This window comes from Macaca mulatta, chromosome 4, assembly GCF_049350105.2.
Source record: "Macaca mulatta isolate MMU2019108-1 chromosome 4, T2T-MMU8v2.0, whole genome shotgun sequence".
Taxonomy (NCBI): Eukaryota; Metazoa; Chordata; class Mammalia; order Primates; family Cercopithecidae; genus Macaca; species Macaca mulatta.
This window is the reverse complement of record NC_133409.1, coordinates 155252464-155265671: the sequence shown is the minus strand read 5'-3', so window position 1 is coordinate 155265671 and position 13208 is coordinate 155252464. Positions and strand designations below refer to the sequence as shown.

The window sequence follows — 13208 nt, the reverse complement described above, 5'->3', positions numbered from 1 at the left end:
CGTTTCATAAATTTATGTTTATTTGCCATGGATGGTATGTTATTTATCTTTTTTCCCCATATCTTTAATCTATTAATTTCATCAGGATGTTTGATGAAAGTAATTTCATCTGGATTGAATTCATCTTCCAGTTGGTGATTTTGTCACCATCTTTCTTAGCATTCAATTCATTCGTTTTGAAATTTCTATTTCTAGCCTCATTTGGAGTTCTGGCCTATTTACTTTCTCTTCTTATTTGTTTACCAATTCTGTTGTACCTTTACCTGCACCTCGTCCTCCAGAACGAGGTTTTATACAGTGATATTTTAGGACTCCTGTTCCATGTGATATCACAAATATCATCAACGTAGTCACAGGCTTCCAGATGGCTTCACACGGTTCTTGGCCACAGGGTACTGTCTTGCTCTGTGCATGTTAAGGTACTTGTGTATGTGGGTGCCTGTCTGTTCCACCTAGCCTTTGGAACCATGCAGTGTGATGGTGCCAGTCCCTCCTCTCATGGAGCACTTGTAGTTCTCCAGGTTCCCCTGGTGACAAGACTTCAGTCATTTTTTAAGACCAGGAGCCCAGCAGGCCCAGAGCTTCAGCTATAGCCACCATTCTGTGTTTTTGCTTCCTTTCTGGTACACAGAAATGTTTATCTTGTTGGGTTTTTTTCCTTTTCCTTTTTTTTTTTTTTTTAGCACAGATGTGTTTACAGATTTTTAATTTTTATCTATTACTTTTTGTATTTGGAGGTGAAGTATGAATTCTGTGGGGAAAAGAAAGAGAGATCAGACTGTTACTGTGTCTATATAGAAAGAAGTAGACGTAAGAGACTCCATTTTGTTCTGTATTTGAGATGCTGTTAATCTGTGACCCTACCCCCAACCTTGTCCTTGCAAGAGACATGTGCTGTCGTCACTCAAGGTTTAAAGGATTTTGGCCTGTGCAGGGTGTGCTTTGTTAAACAAGTGCCTGAAGGCAGCTTGCTGGTTAAAAGTCATCACCATTCTCTTAATCTCAAGTACCCAGGGACACATATACTGCCAAAGGTGGCAGGGACCTCTGCCTAGGAAAGCTAGGTATTGTCCACGGTTTCTCCCCATGTGATAGTCTGAAATATGGCCTCGTGGGAAGGGAAAGACCTGATCGTCCCCCAGCCTGACACCCGTGAAGGGTCTGTGCTGAGGAGGACTAGTACAAGAGGAAAGAAGGCCTCTTGGCGGTTGAGATAGAGAAAAGCATCTCTCTCCTGCCCGTCCCTGAGCAATGGAACATCTCGGTGTAAAACCTGATTGTATGTTGTGTTTACTGAGAAAGAAAACTGCCTTAGGGCGAAATGTGGGACTTGCTAGCGCAATGCCGCTCTTTATGCACTAAAAAGGTTTATGAAGATGTTTGCATATGCTTATTAAGGCACAGCATTTTTCCTTAAACTTATGTCACAGAGATCTTTATTCATACGTCTTACTGCTGACCACCTCCCTACAATGATCCTATTATCCTGCCACTTCCCTTTTTCTAAGATAGTAAAGATAATTAGCAATAAATACTAAGGGAACTCAGAGACTGGGGCCCGTGTGGGTCCTCTGTATGCTGAGCGCTGGTCTCCTGGGCCCACTTTTTCTTTCTCTATACTTGGTCTCTGTGTCTCATTTCTTTTCTCAAGTCTCTTGTTCCACCTAACGAGAAACGCCCACAGGTGTGGAGGGGCAGGCCACCCCTTCAAACTCACTGTGCCATCTTGACTGGAAATACACCATTTTCCTCAACCTCTTTTATTCAGTTACTAATTGAGTTTCTATGTTGTGCTTCTTTTTTATAATAATCCATATATTTTCTTCTGATGCTAATATGGATTTTAGTTACTATATCTGTAGTAGTCTTTTGGATGCCATCTATGATAGTCACTTTTTTATCTGCTAATGGTTCTAAAAGACTATGTTCTTTTATAAATGTGTATCTGTGCAATTTGCTTTCAGATTCTGCACACAGATATATTTCAGGTAGCTCTATGGTTTGAACCTGTCCCCCAGAGTTCACATGCTGGAAACTCAATCCCCAGTGCAACAGTGTTGAGAGGTGAGATATTCAGGAATTGACTAGGTTATGAGGGCTCTGCCCTCATGAAAAGATTAATGTCTTTATTGTGGGAGTGGGTTAGTTATCATGGGAGTAGGTTCCTAATAAAAGGATGAGTTTGGTGTGTTTTTTCCTCCAACACCTCTTTCCCCTTTTCTTTCTCTCTCTTCCCCTCCATCTTCTGACTAGGATGACACTGCAGGAAGGCCCTCACCAGATGTCAGCATCTTGATCTTGGACCTTCGAGCCTCCAGAAGTCAGGAAATAAATTTCTGTTCTTTATAAATTACCTCGTCTATGTATTCTGTTATAGCAGCACAAAATGGACCAAGACAGGTAGCTGCAACATAAAGTTTTAAAGTACCCAAAGACTTTAAGATAACCTTAAATAGCCACTAACAGTGAGGGGTTTTTAAGCAGTGTGGCAAGCTGGTATGGTGAGATTATTGCAGGCTCTGGTGTAAAACGAGGCCCCCAGAGAAGGTTGATCTCACTGTTGGCAATGTGCTTTCTCAGCTCTGCCTCATCCCTTGTTCCTGCCCTTCACAGAAGTTCCAAGACCCAGATGAGAGTCATTTTTCTCAGACAGATTGCTTAGTGAACTTTATTCCTCATCCACATTCTCAAAGATTTGAATTCACTGTCTCACCATGGCTCCTTCTCTTCTTCATCCGAGTCTGTTTAGTCAACACATTTTAGTACAATGAATCCCACTGCCTCTGCCTAGAGTTAGCTGTGACTTGTCCGTGTCCTAGTGCTTCAGCTGTCTTCATGATTTTTTTTTTTCCATTTAATGTTCCTTATCCACTCAAAACACTGCTTTTCTCTGTGTTCTTCCTATGTAGTTACAAATTCTCCCCTTTACTCTGGGTCCTAAAAATAGGATTAAGTTCAAGCAAATATGCCTTGGGTATGAAAATCTCATGTTTTCAAAAACTATAGATTACTGAGGATATGGCCACATCTCCTGCCCTGAAGAAATGAGGGTATTGAGACCCTGCTCAGAGGAACCTCTCCAGAAAATATAGGCAGAGGAATTATAGGAACATGGATCCCCTGGGCAAAGACAGATGCAAGTTGAGGGTCTGTTAAAGAACCTTCTCTCTATTAGTGACTGTTAGCCTGGGAAGTCTGAAATGACCCACAGAATGCAGTTTCAAGCTTGACAGATCCCCAGTGTTCTCTACAAAAAAAGTAGTGAGGTCTTTAGGGACCAAAGTAATTTCTGTTCTATTCCCGTGATAACATCTTGTTTTGTCTAAGGTGCCTAATCTGTTTGTTCTGCACATGGGAAATGGGATACTTCCCTGTGCTCTGATTCCCTGACTTTTTCGGTATTCCCAGAGGCCTTCAGGGCAACCTGCACAGAACTATTTCATGGCACTCACGGGGTACCTGCCACTGTTGACTTCCTGTCTCTCTTTTTACTTTTCTCTACTCAACTTCCGGCCTTTCCTGGTGAACATATTTTTATCTTAGATCTCTTCTGTTGTTTACTGTGCTTGCTCATTGGATCATGATTATCATTCCTCCCTACTTTTCTCCATTCTTTTCTTCAATCATGCCTTCAAAGTTCTGTCCATCCTCTCTTCCATTGCCATCCCCCAATTTCCTCCTCAAATGTTTTAAAACCATTTTGTTGGTATATTTAAGCCATTTACTTCTAGTATATGATTTTAGTTCCTGTATACCCCAGTGACATTTGGATGCTCTACTTTTTATTTCAGATTATGTTATCAGAATCAATAATATAGAACTGATTCAAGGGCAGGAACTTACTGTAGATATGGAATCCCAAGAAAATTTGCCTGGCAAAATCAATGGAAAGGCTTCTGAATGAGGAGAAACCCAAGAACATGAAGGATGGACAGAAATATATCAGAGAGCCAAGCGCAGTGGCTTGTAATCCCACCACTCCAGGCAGAGATGGGCGGATCACCTGAGGTCAGGAGTTTGAGATCAGCCTGGCCAACATGGTGAAACCCCGTCTCTACTAATACAAAAATTAGCCAGGTGTGGTGGTGCAAGCCTGTAATCCTAGCTACTTGGGAGGCTGAGACGAGAATCACTTGAACCTAGGAGCTGGAGGTTGCAGTGAACTGAGATCGCGCCACTGCACTCCAGCCTGGGCGACAGAGCGAGACTCCGTCTTTAAAAAAAAAAAAAAAAAGCAAAGTAGTATATCAGAGAAACACAATCAACTGAGAGAAAATATAAGTGTGATGAATGTGGGAAAACATTCACTCAAAACTCAAGCCTCATTAGACATAAAAGAATCTGTACCGTAAGACACGCTGTTCATGTATGTAATGTATGTATCAAAACTTTTACTCAGAGCTCACAACTTACTGACCATCAGTAAATTTTAGTTTAGCCAAATAAAACCCTATCAGTGTGATGAGTGGGGAAGTCTTTTATTACAGTTCATATCTTATTCAGCATTGAAGGACCCACACAGGAGAAACATTTCCAATGTAGTGAGTGTGGGAAAGTTTTTCATGACAGCTCAGATGTTATTTGACACCAGAGAACTCACACAGAAGAGAAACCATACCAGTGTAATGATTGTGGGAAATCCTCTCTGAGCTCATATCTGAGACAACATCAGAGTTTATACTGAAGAGAAGCCATAGCAGTGTAGTGAGTGAGGGAAAAGCTTTAGCTAGTGCTTGGGCCTCTTCTGTCACAAGAAAATCCACAGTGGAGAGAAACCATATGAATGGGACAAGCATGGAAAGGCCTTCAGATACAGTTCAGCTCTTGTTAGACACCAGCGAATCCATGGTAGAGAGAAGCCCTATGAGTGTGATGTGTGTGGGAAAGCTTTCAGTAACAGCTCACATCTTTTGGGACACCGAAGAACCCATACTGGAGAAAAGCCCTGCAAATGTGGTGCATATGGAAAACTTTTCCAGCGGAGCTTACACCTCATTTTACATCAGCAAATCCACACTGAAAAGAATCCCCGGTGATGTCAAGCGTGGTGCAACATTGTTCATCTACGCTCATTCCTGTGGAACATCAAAAAAGCCCAACTAGAAAAAGATGCCACCAATACAGTCTTGTAGGGAACTCTGCAATCACTATTGCAATTTCAGCAGTCATTTAAAAATACAGCCAGGCATGGTGGCTCAGGCGTGTAATCCCAGTAGTTTGGGAGGTGAAGGTGGGGGATCACTTGAGACCAGGAGTTCAAGACCAGCCTGGGCAACATAGAAAAATTACATATAACAAAAAATTACATACAACATACAAAAAATTTAAAAATTAGCTGGACATAGTGGTGCATGCCTGTAGTTCCAGCTACTCAGGAGTCTGAGGCAGGAGGACTGCTTGAGCTCAGGAGTTCAAGGCAGCAATGAGCTATAATTACACCACCATACTCCAGCATGAACAATAGAGCAAGACTCTGTCCCAGAAAAAAGGAAAGAAAATATATGTGAAGGCTGAAATGGGCAAGCACCTGCAGGCTTGCTAAACAAGGCTTTCTGATTCTCTGCCATTAGGCACATCCCCTGATAAACTGGGACTCTGCAGGGGCTTATTCCATACTCTCAAAATGTCTCTAAAGCAAGTGGCTCAGGAAATCTAAAAATTCTATTAGACATATACTGGAGGTTTTAGCAATTACTACTGTTCTCTTTCCCCTTCCCTTTTTCTCCTCTTCTATTTGCTTTCTTTGAAGTTGGAGTAATAATCTTCTCTAGAGTGTGAAATTAGAACATCTGATCTACATAAAAAAGCCCTGTATTTTTTTAACTTGATAAAATACTATAGCTTTTTACTTACTTACCCTAAAAGCATTGTGAAATACAAAAGCCATTTTGTAATATTAGAGTGAATTATTATTTACACAGGTAGGATGGTTCAGTGAGGGTAAAACAAGATTCATCATACCAATTCCCAGTAACCTTTCACATCTTAGAGAAGGCAAACAGTCCAAGTGGGCTGTATTTGGCCTGCACAGGCATTTCCTCCCAATGCAGTATTTTTAAAAATATTTAAAACTATTGCCATTATTTAAGAATCTGGAGATTTCACATAAAATCTAACTTTCCAGATACTTTTACAAAAATGCATGACGTGACTACATTAGACACCACATTCCCACATGGCAGCAGTTGACGAGCTGATTCATTCTACTCTCACCTAGAACACAAAGTACTAAAAATACTGCATTGGGTGGGGAAATGCCTGTGCAGGCCAAATACAGCCCATTTGGACTGTCTGCCATCTTTAAGATGTGAAAGGTTACTGGGAATTTGCGTGACGAATCTTGTTTTACCCTCACTGAACCATCCTACCTGTGTAAATAATAATTCATTCTAATAATTCATTCAAATTCATTCTACTCTCCAGTTGGACACGGTCCTCACTGCCACACAGCTTCTGTTGCTTTATACTGTCCTGTGGGGAAAAGAGAGATCAGCCTCTTACTGTGTCTATATAGAAAGAAGTAGACATTAAGAGACTCCATTTTGTTCTGTATTTGAGATGCTGTTAATCTGTGACCCTACCCCCAACCTTGACCTTGCAAGAGACATGTGCTGTGGTGACTCAAGGTTTAATGGCTTTTGGGCTGTGCAGGATGTGTCTTTGTTAAACAAGTGCCTGAAGGCAGCTTGCTGGTTAAAAATCCTGCCCGTCCCTAGGCAATGAAACATCTCGGTGTATGCTCTGTTTACTGAGATAGGAGAAAACCGCCTTAAGGCATAAGGTGGGACTCGCTGGCGCAATGCTGCTAAAAGGTTTATGGAGATGTTTGCATATGTGTACCAAGGCACAGTATTTTCTTTTGAACTTATTCATGTCACAGAGATCTTTATCCATATGTCTTACTGCTAATTTTCTCCCTAAAATGATCCTATTGTCCTGCCACTCCCTTATCTTTAAGATGGTAAAGATAATTATCAATAAATACTAAGGGAACTCAGAGACTGGGCTGGCCGTGGGTCCTCTGTAAGCTGAGCGCCGGTCCCCTGGGCCCACTTTTTCTTTCTCTATACTTTGTCTCTGTGTCTCATTTCTTTTCTCAAGTCTCTGGTTCCCCCTAAGGAGAAACACCCACAGGTGTGGAGGGGCAGGCCACCCCTTCACTGTCCCCTTCATTCACCCATTTAAACTGTGTGCCCTAAGGATTTCTTACTGAGGCTTCAAGGACTGTAGATGCTTTACCACCCAAACAGCTTCACTTTCATTAGTTTTATATATTAGCCTTCCAATTAAATTTTTCTATGAAGAATAGGTTTTCTGCTAACAAATCTGAAGATTTAGATTAAAAATTTTAAATATATTCTTTGATCACCTGAAGTTAGAGGAAAGCCACTTCGAAATCTTATTTGGATAGAATTTGTAGGTAATCTATGGGAAGTCAACTATAATAGCTTCTAGGAGACTCCTTAAAGACTAGTTCTTTGGGTAAGATAAAAAACACATGAAGGGGGTCAACATTAAGTGTAATAGTGAAAAAACACTGGGCCAAAAGCAGGTATTAAACTGAGGAGAGAATCATTTACATTTGAAGTATTTAGTATTAGGAGCAGTTGTGGGAAAAATGGTAGAATGGGGCCAAAGTGGGAAAATGGAGAGGTAGGCTGAAAAAAGCAGCGAAGAATAAGGGAAGGATGGGAATAAACTCTATGAGCAAAGGAAAGTGAAGAGAAATTAGGAGGGGGGAAGGGAAAAAGTGGTTAAAAAGGACAAGGACATGACAAAAACAAACTAAAAAGAGGAAATGGAAGCCAAGCTAGTGAAAGTATAGTAGGGGAGAACGCAGCAACCTTTAGAGAAATGTGAGATGGAAGCTGAAGGTCTCTGGAGGTAGGAGTACTTTATGTTCTTTTTATCACTGACTTCAGAGTAATAATCAACCTTTTATTTCCAAGCCATGTAAGCCAAATGCCTTATATGAAGGATCCTAACCCAAATCTAAATTTACTACTATTCCTTGAGGGCCACTCAGGATCCTTGCCCTGTGTTAGTCTCTGAGTGTTGACACAGGATACCTCTCCTGTCTACCACTCTAGGCCCCAATTTGTTGAATCCTGCTCAGCCTAGATGCCACTTCAGCAAAAAAGGTTCTCCTGAGGAGCAAAAATATATGCTTGGCTTCTCCAGAGGCATCCAGAGTGCTCCTTTGTGGGAAGAAGTTTGTCTATTCCCCCTCTCCACCCTGCAACAGTATTTTCTGAGATAATAATACTCATTCTGAATTAAATAAATGATACATGCAAAAGGAAAAGCCCTTATAAAGTATAGCAATAGTAGCTGCCATTTGTTGAGCACTTACTGTGGTTCAGACATTGTACCAAGCACCTTATATATTTAATGTAAACTTTCCAATTCTTCTTTTAGGTTCTATATATTTTCTTAAACAATGTATAGACAAATTATTCTTATGAAAAGTTTATAATAAAATGACAAGTTTTTATTACATTAAAATGTCAAGTAGCGGGCCGGGCATGGTGTCTTACACCTGTAATCCCAGCACTTTGGGAGGCTGAGGCGGGTGGATCACAAGGTCAAGAGATTGTACCATCCTGGCCAACATGGTGAAACCCTGTCTCTACTAAAAATTCAAAAATTAGCTGGGCATGGTGGTGTGCGCCTATAGTCCCAGCTACTCGGGAGGCTGAGGGAGGAGAATCACTTGAGCCTGGGAGGAAGAGGCTGCAGTGAGCTGAGGTAGCGCCACTGCACTCCAGCCTTGGGAAAGAGCGAGACTCCGTCTCAAAAAAAAAAAAAAAGTCAAGCAGCATAGCCGTGCTTGTGTTCTTTTCATCACTGAGTATATTACATAATATAATCACAACTATGTAAAATATTTAAAATATTAAAAATTGAAAGGAAATTACAACAAACTCAACTGTATTTGGGTAATTAGGTAATTAGATTTCCCCTTTTTTCTTCCAATTTCTGTATATTCCAAATGGAAAAGTTAGAAAGAATTCATCACACACATGTAAATGCTTTTGAAAAATTAAAATGCTACAGAATTATCTGAGTCCAGAGATTATTCTTTCATAACATTTTCAATTATTGTCTTTAGGGTAGGGTTAGTTTATTTAGATTTGTCCACTTCTCAAATGAATTTTGGAACTAATATTTTTTCCCAGAAAATCACTAATTTCATTGAGATTTTCAAAAATGTTAGCAGGCTATTTTCCTCTGCTATTTGTGATTTATAATGTTTAAATGTTTTCTCTCAATTGGATTTACCATAGGCTTGTTAACAAAGATTTTATTTTTGTATTTATTTATTAATGTCACTATTTTTCTATTTTCTATTTTCTAATCAATTTTCTTCTGCTTTTACTTTATTTTTTTCTAGCTTTTTCCTTGGGGGCAGGGGAGGCTTTCTCCTTTTTGTAATTCCTTGAGTTGGATGCTTAGTTCATTTATTTTCTTTCTTTTTTCTATAACGAAAGCAAGTGAGAATATACATCTTCCAAGTACTGTTATTTTTTAAATAGTCCACTGTAGGGATTTGTGTGTGGCAGGGGTGAGAAGGTTGGGGCTTTCTGTTTTTGTAGTTTTGGAAGATACAGGGGCAGGAGAGGAAGGTCCTGCTTGTCATATACCAGACTGTATACTTAGACTAATGAAGACGTCAGAGAGGCTTTATCCTAGTACAGGAAGAATACACCTAAGCTGAGGATAGAGCCAGGATTTTAACAAGATCTGCGACAATGATTGGAATCCTCCTTTTGTCTGGTGTTCAGCCACTCACGTTACCACAGCAGGTGCTCCAAGGTGCTAGCCAGTTAATTCTCCGAAGTTGGATGATGAGCCAGGGGCATATTTGAATATTCTGGGCTATTTAGGAAGTTCAGGAAGGTTGACCTGTGGCAGGTGTCATCCAGAAAGCAGGCTGGGCTTGTGCTTAAAAACCTGATGAGATAATTTAATTCAGTAAGATATTTAAAATAAAGAGAGCAAAATATACTGATAATACACTGTGCACTAAAGGGGAAGCAGGAAATTACTAAGCATTGTCTGGATTTTTTATCTGTTCAGTTGCCTATGAGGGACATGTTATGTCACAGTCAAGGGAAAAAGGGACTTTGGCTTTTGATCATGTACTTCTAATGGAAAGAAATGCAGGGGTTATACTTTTTCTAAAATTTTCTTTCCAGAGTGGAGAGTGTTCTAAAGTTTATTTGAAAATTATTTATATCTACACTTTCTAAATGTTTCACACAAATTTATTTGCTCACTTATATTTACTGTTTAAAAGCACAGGGAATTTGAATCTGATTTTCATCTTAAAGGAATTATACCCTTTTACAAGGCATAATTCCTTTAAGATGAAAGGTATATATCTACAAAAGGTATATATCTACGGAAGGATATACATTTCACACACAAAAAAAATTGTCAAACTAGATGCTGGGGACATTTATTCTTTTTAATAAATTTATGTGAATTCATTACTTATCTTTGACTTGTCAAACAAAGAATTTCAGAGGAGGAAAATAGATATTGATGAAATTCTCCATCAATTTGTAGGTTGTGGAGAATAAATAGGTTTTTAAGAACAATTATCTTTTCCCATTTCCCAGTAGCAAATCTTCATAAGAAATTGAAATATTCCAGAAATATACAATGTATAAAATGCAAGTTCTCCTTAAGATTACCCCCAACTGATACTCACGGTGAATTTTATTTATTTATTTATTTATTTATTTTACTTTATTTTGTTTTTCTTGAGACAGAGTCTCACTCCGTCACCAGGCTGGAGTGCGGTGGCATGATCTCCGCTTACTGCAACTTCCACCTCCTGGGTTCAAGTGATTCTCCTGCCTAAGCCTCCTGAGTAGCTGGGACTATCAGGCACATGCCACCACGCCCAGCTAATTTTTGTATTCTCAGTAGAGACGGGGTTTCACCATGTTGGCCAGGATGGTCTCGATCTCTTGACCTCGTGATCTGCCTGCCTTGGCCTCCCAAAGTGCTAGGATTACAGGTGTGAGCCACCGTGCCTGGCCAACATTTTTAAGATAATAATTTTCACAAAAACAATCATACCATATCTTTTGTAACTTTTTATTTTACTCAATATACCTTTGGCATCTCTTAGTTTCTAAAAACTGGGTGGTATTTTAATGAATAGACATATAGAAATTTAAATTCCAAATATTAGGCATTCGAGTTTCCCAATTTAAATAAACAGTGCTTCTTTGTACATACGTTCAAACATTTAAGTAAGCATTTCTATATAGATAAATCCAGGAAGCTAAGTTTTGAATCAAGGGGTATGGACAACTTCTCACCTTCTAAATAAGTCTTACCTTCTAAAAATGTACAACTAAGTATGCCCGTATATCCATACACTTCCTAACACTGAATATTATAAATTGTTTGTCTTTAGCAATCTGAAAGATTTTTAAACATCTTTCTTGTTTTATTTAAATTCTTATTAGTGAATCTTTTCATATTCATTATTCTTAGTTTTGTGTTCTATAAATGTCATCTGAGTTCGTGTGAAGAGAGTCCACCAGGCTTTGTGTGAGCAATAAGGCTGTTTATTTCACTTGGGTGCAAGTGCGCTGAGTCCAAAAGGAGAGTCAGCAAAGGGAGATAGGGATGGGGCAGTGTTACAGGATTTGGGTAGATAGTGGGAAATTACAGTTAAACGTGGTTATCTCTTGTGGGCAGGGGCGGGGGTCACAAGGTGCAGGGTGGGGAGATCATGAGACTCATTGTCGGGGGTGGGGGGAATGTCACAAGGTCGATTGATTAGTTGGGGTGGGGCAGGAACAAATCACAATGGTGGAATGTCATCTTTTGTGGTTCTGCAGTTACTCCAGGTCATCTGGATGTATACTTGCTGGTCACAGGGGTTATGATGGCTTTGTATCATATTGTCAGAGGCCTGACAATAAATGCATGCAGGTTAAGTACTTTGTCTATTTTTCTATTGGCTTGTTCATATTTTTATTTTTTGGTAAGATAAAAGGTCTTTGTATATAAGGAAAATCAGCTGTGTCTTTTAGATGTGTGGCATATTTTACTTTTAATTTATATTTTATTTTTACTTTTTTCATTCAAATATTTTAATTTTACAAGACCAGTTTCATTTATCTTTTCCTCCATGGCCTTTTCAGTTTTATGTCTTTAGGGTTTTGCGTTATTCTTAAAAAGCCCCTTCCCAGTCCAGTTTTCCAACCTGTCTCCCTGCTTCTGCCCTTGCCCAACCCCTTCACATTCAAGTCTACTGTTAACATAGCAGCCAAAATAATAATTTCAATACCCAAGTTTAATCATGTTACTTCTCTACTCAGAAATCTCGAATGAGCCATGCTGTGTAGCTCACACCTGTAGTTCCAGCTAGTCAGGAGGCTGAGGCAAGAGGATCACTTGAGCCCAGGAGTTTCAGGCTGCAGTAAGCTATGATCACACCACTCACTGCACTCCAGTCTGGGTGACAGAATGAGACCCATCACTTAAAAAAAAAGGAAAAGGAAAGAAAAGAGAAAAGAAAATAAACTTTCAGTAGCTTAGCATTTTATCATTTTAGAGTAAAAATACCCTTGCACTCACCGAAGGTTCTCACTCTCTCTCCACCCAATGCTCTTTTGCTCACTCAGCTCCAGAAAAACAAGTATCCTTCCTTTGCCCAAATTACTTAAAACACACCTCACTCCAGGCTTTTGCATTTGTTATCCCTCTCCCTGAAACATCTTTATTCCTGATGGCCCATTCCCTCAGCTCCCTCAATCTTTGCTCAAATGTCAATTTACTAGTCAGGTCCTCCATGAATATCCTATTTAAACTGTATCACTTCATTCTCACCCCAAATTCCCTATTTCCTTTATTTTCTCCTTAGCACTAATATTCACCATCTATACACTATATTTTTTTTGGTTTATTGCCTGCCTTGCCACCACACACACACATACACACACACACACGATTATAAATTCCATGAAAGAAAGGGCATTGTTTTGCTCAAAATTAGTTCCAGCTTCCACAATAGTGCCTGGCATAGTAGGTAAGTCAATATTTGTGGAAGAAACGGGAAGAGGGAGGAAAAAACTAAGAGCATTTTTCAACCATCAGTTTAGCAAAGATCAAAATATTTTATAACACTGTGTTGACAAATATAGGTAAATAAGAATATTGCTAGTAGATTCTATGATTGG

General features: G+C 39.5%; 1 protein-coding gene across 6 annotated transcripts in view; it reads right to left on the bottom strand.

The window, feature by feature from the left end:
* Positions 1 to 17: 17 nt before the first annotated feature.
* Positions 18 to 13208, bottom strand: part of LOC702796 (uncharacterized) — a 30661-nt gene continuing 17470 nt past the window's right edge. For 2 of the 6 annotated variants that reach the window (XR_013416770.1, XM_078000793.1), the window contains 2 exons: positions 9794 to 9954; positions 235 to 751 (listed from right to left, as the gene is read on the bottom strand). Coding sequence is in view for 3 of the 6 variants with exons in the window: in XM_078000793.1 (XP_077856919.1) it covers positions 9828 to 9954 (127 nt within the window). In the remaining 3 variants the exon portion in view is untranslated. Of the gene's footprint in view, positions 752 to 7070; positions 9955 to 11805; positions 11939 to 12381; positions 12509 to 13208 lie in introns of those variants that run through there. The other 4 variants (XR_013416769.1, XR_013416768.1, XM_078000794.1 and 1 more) reach the window with 4 other exon arrangements.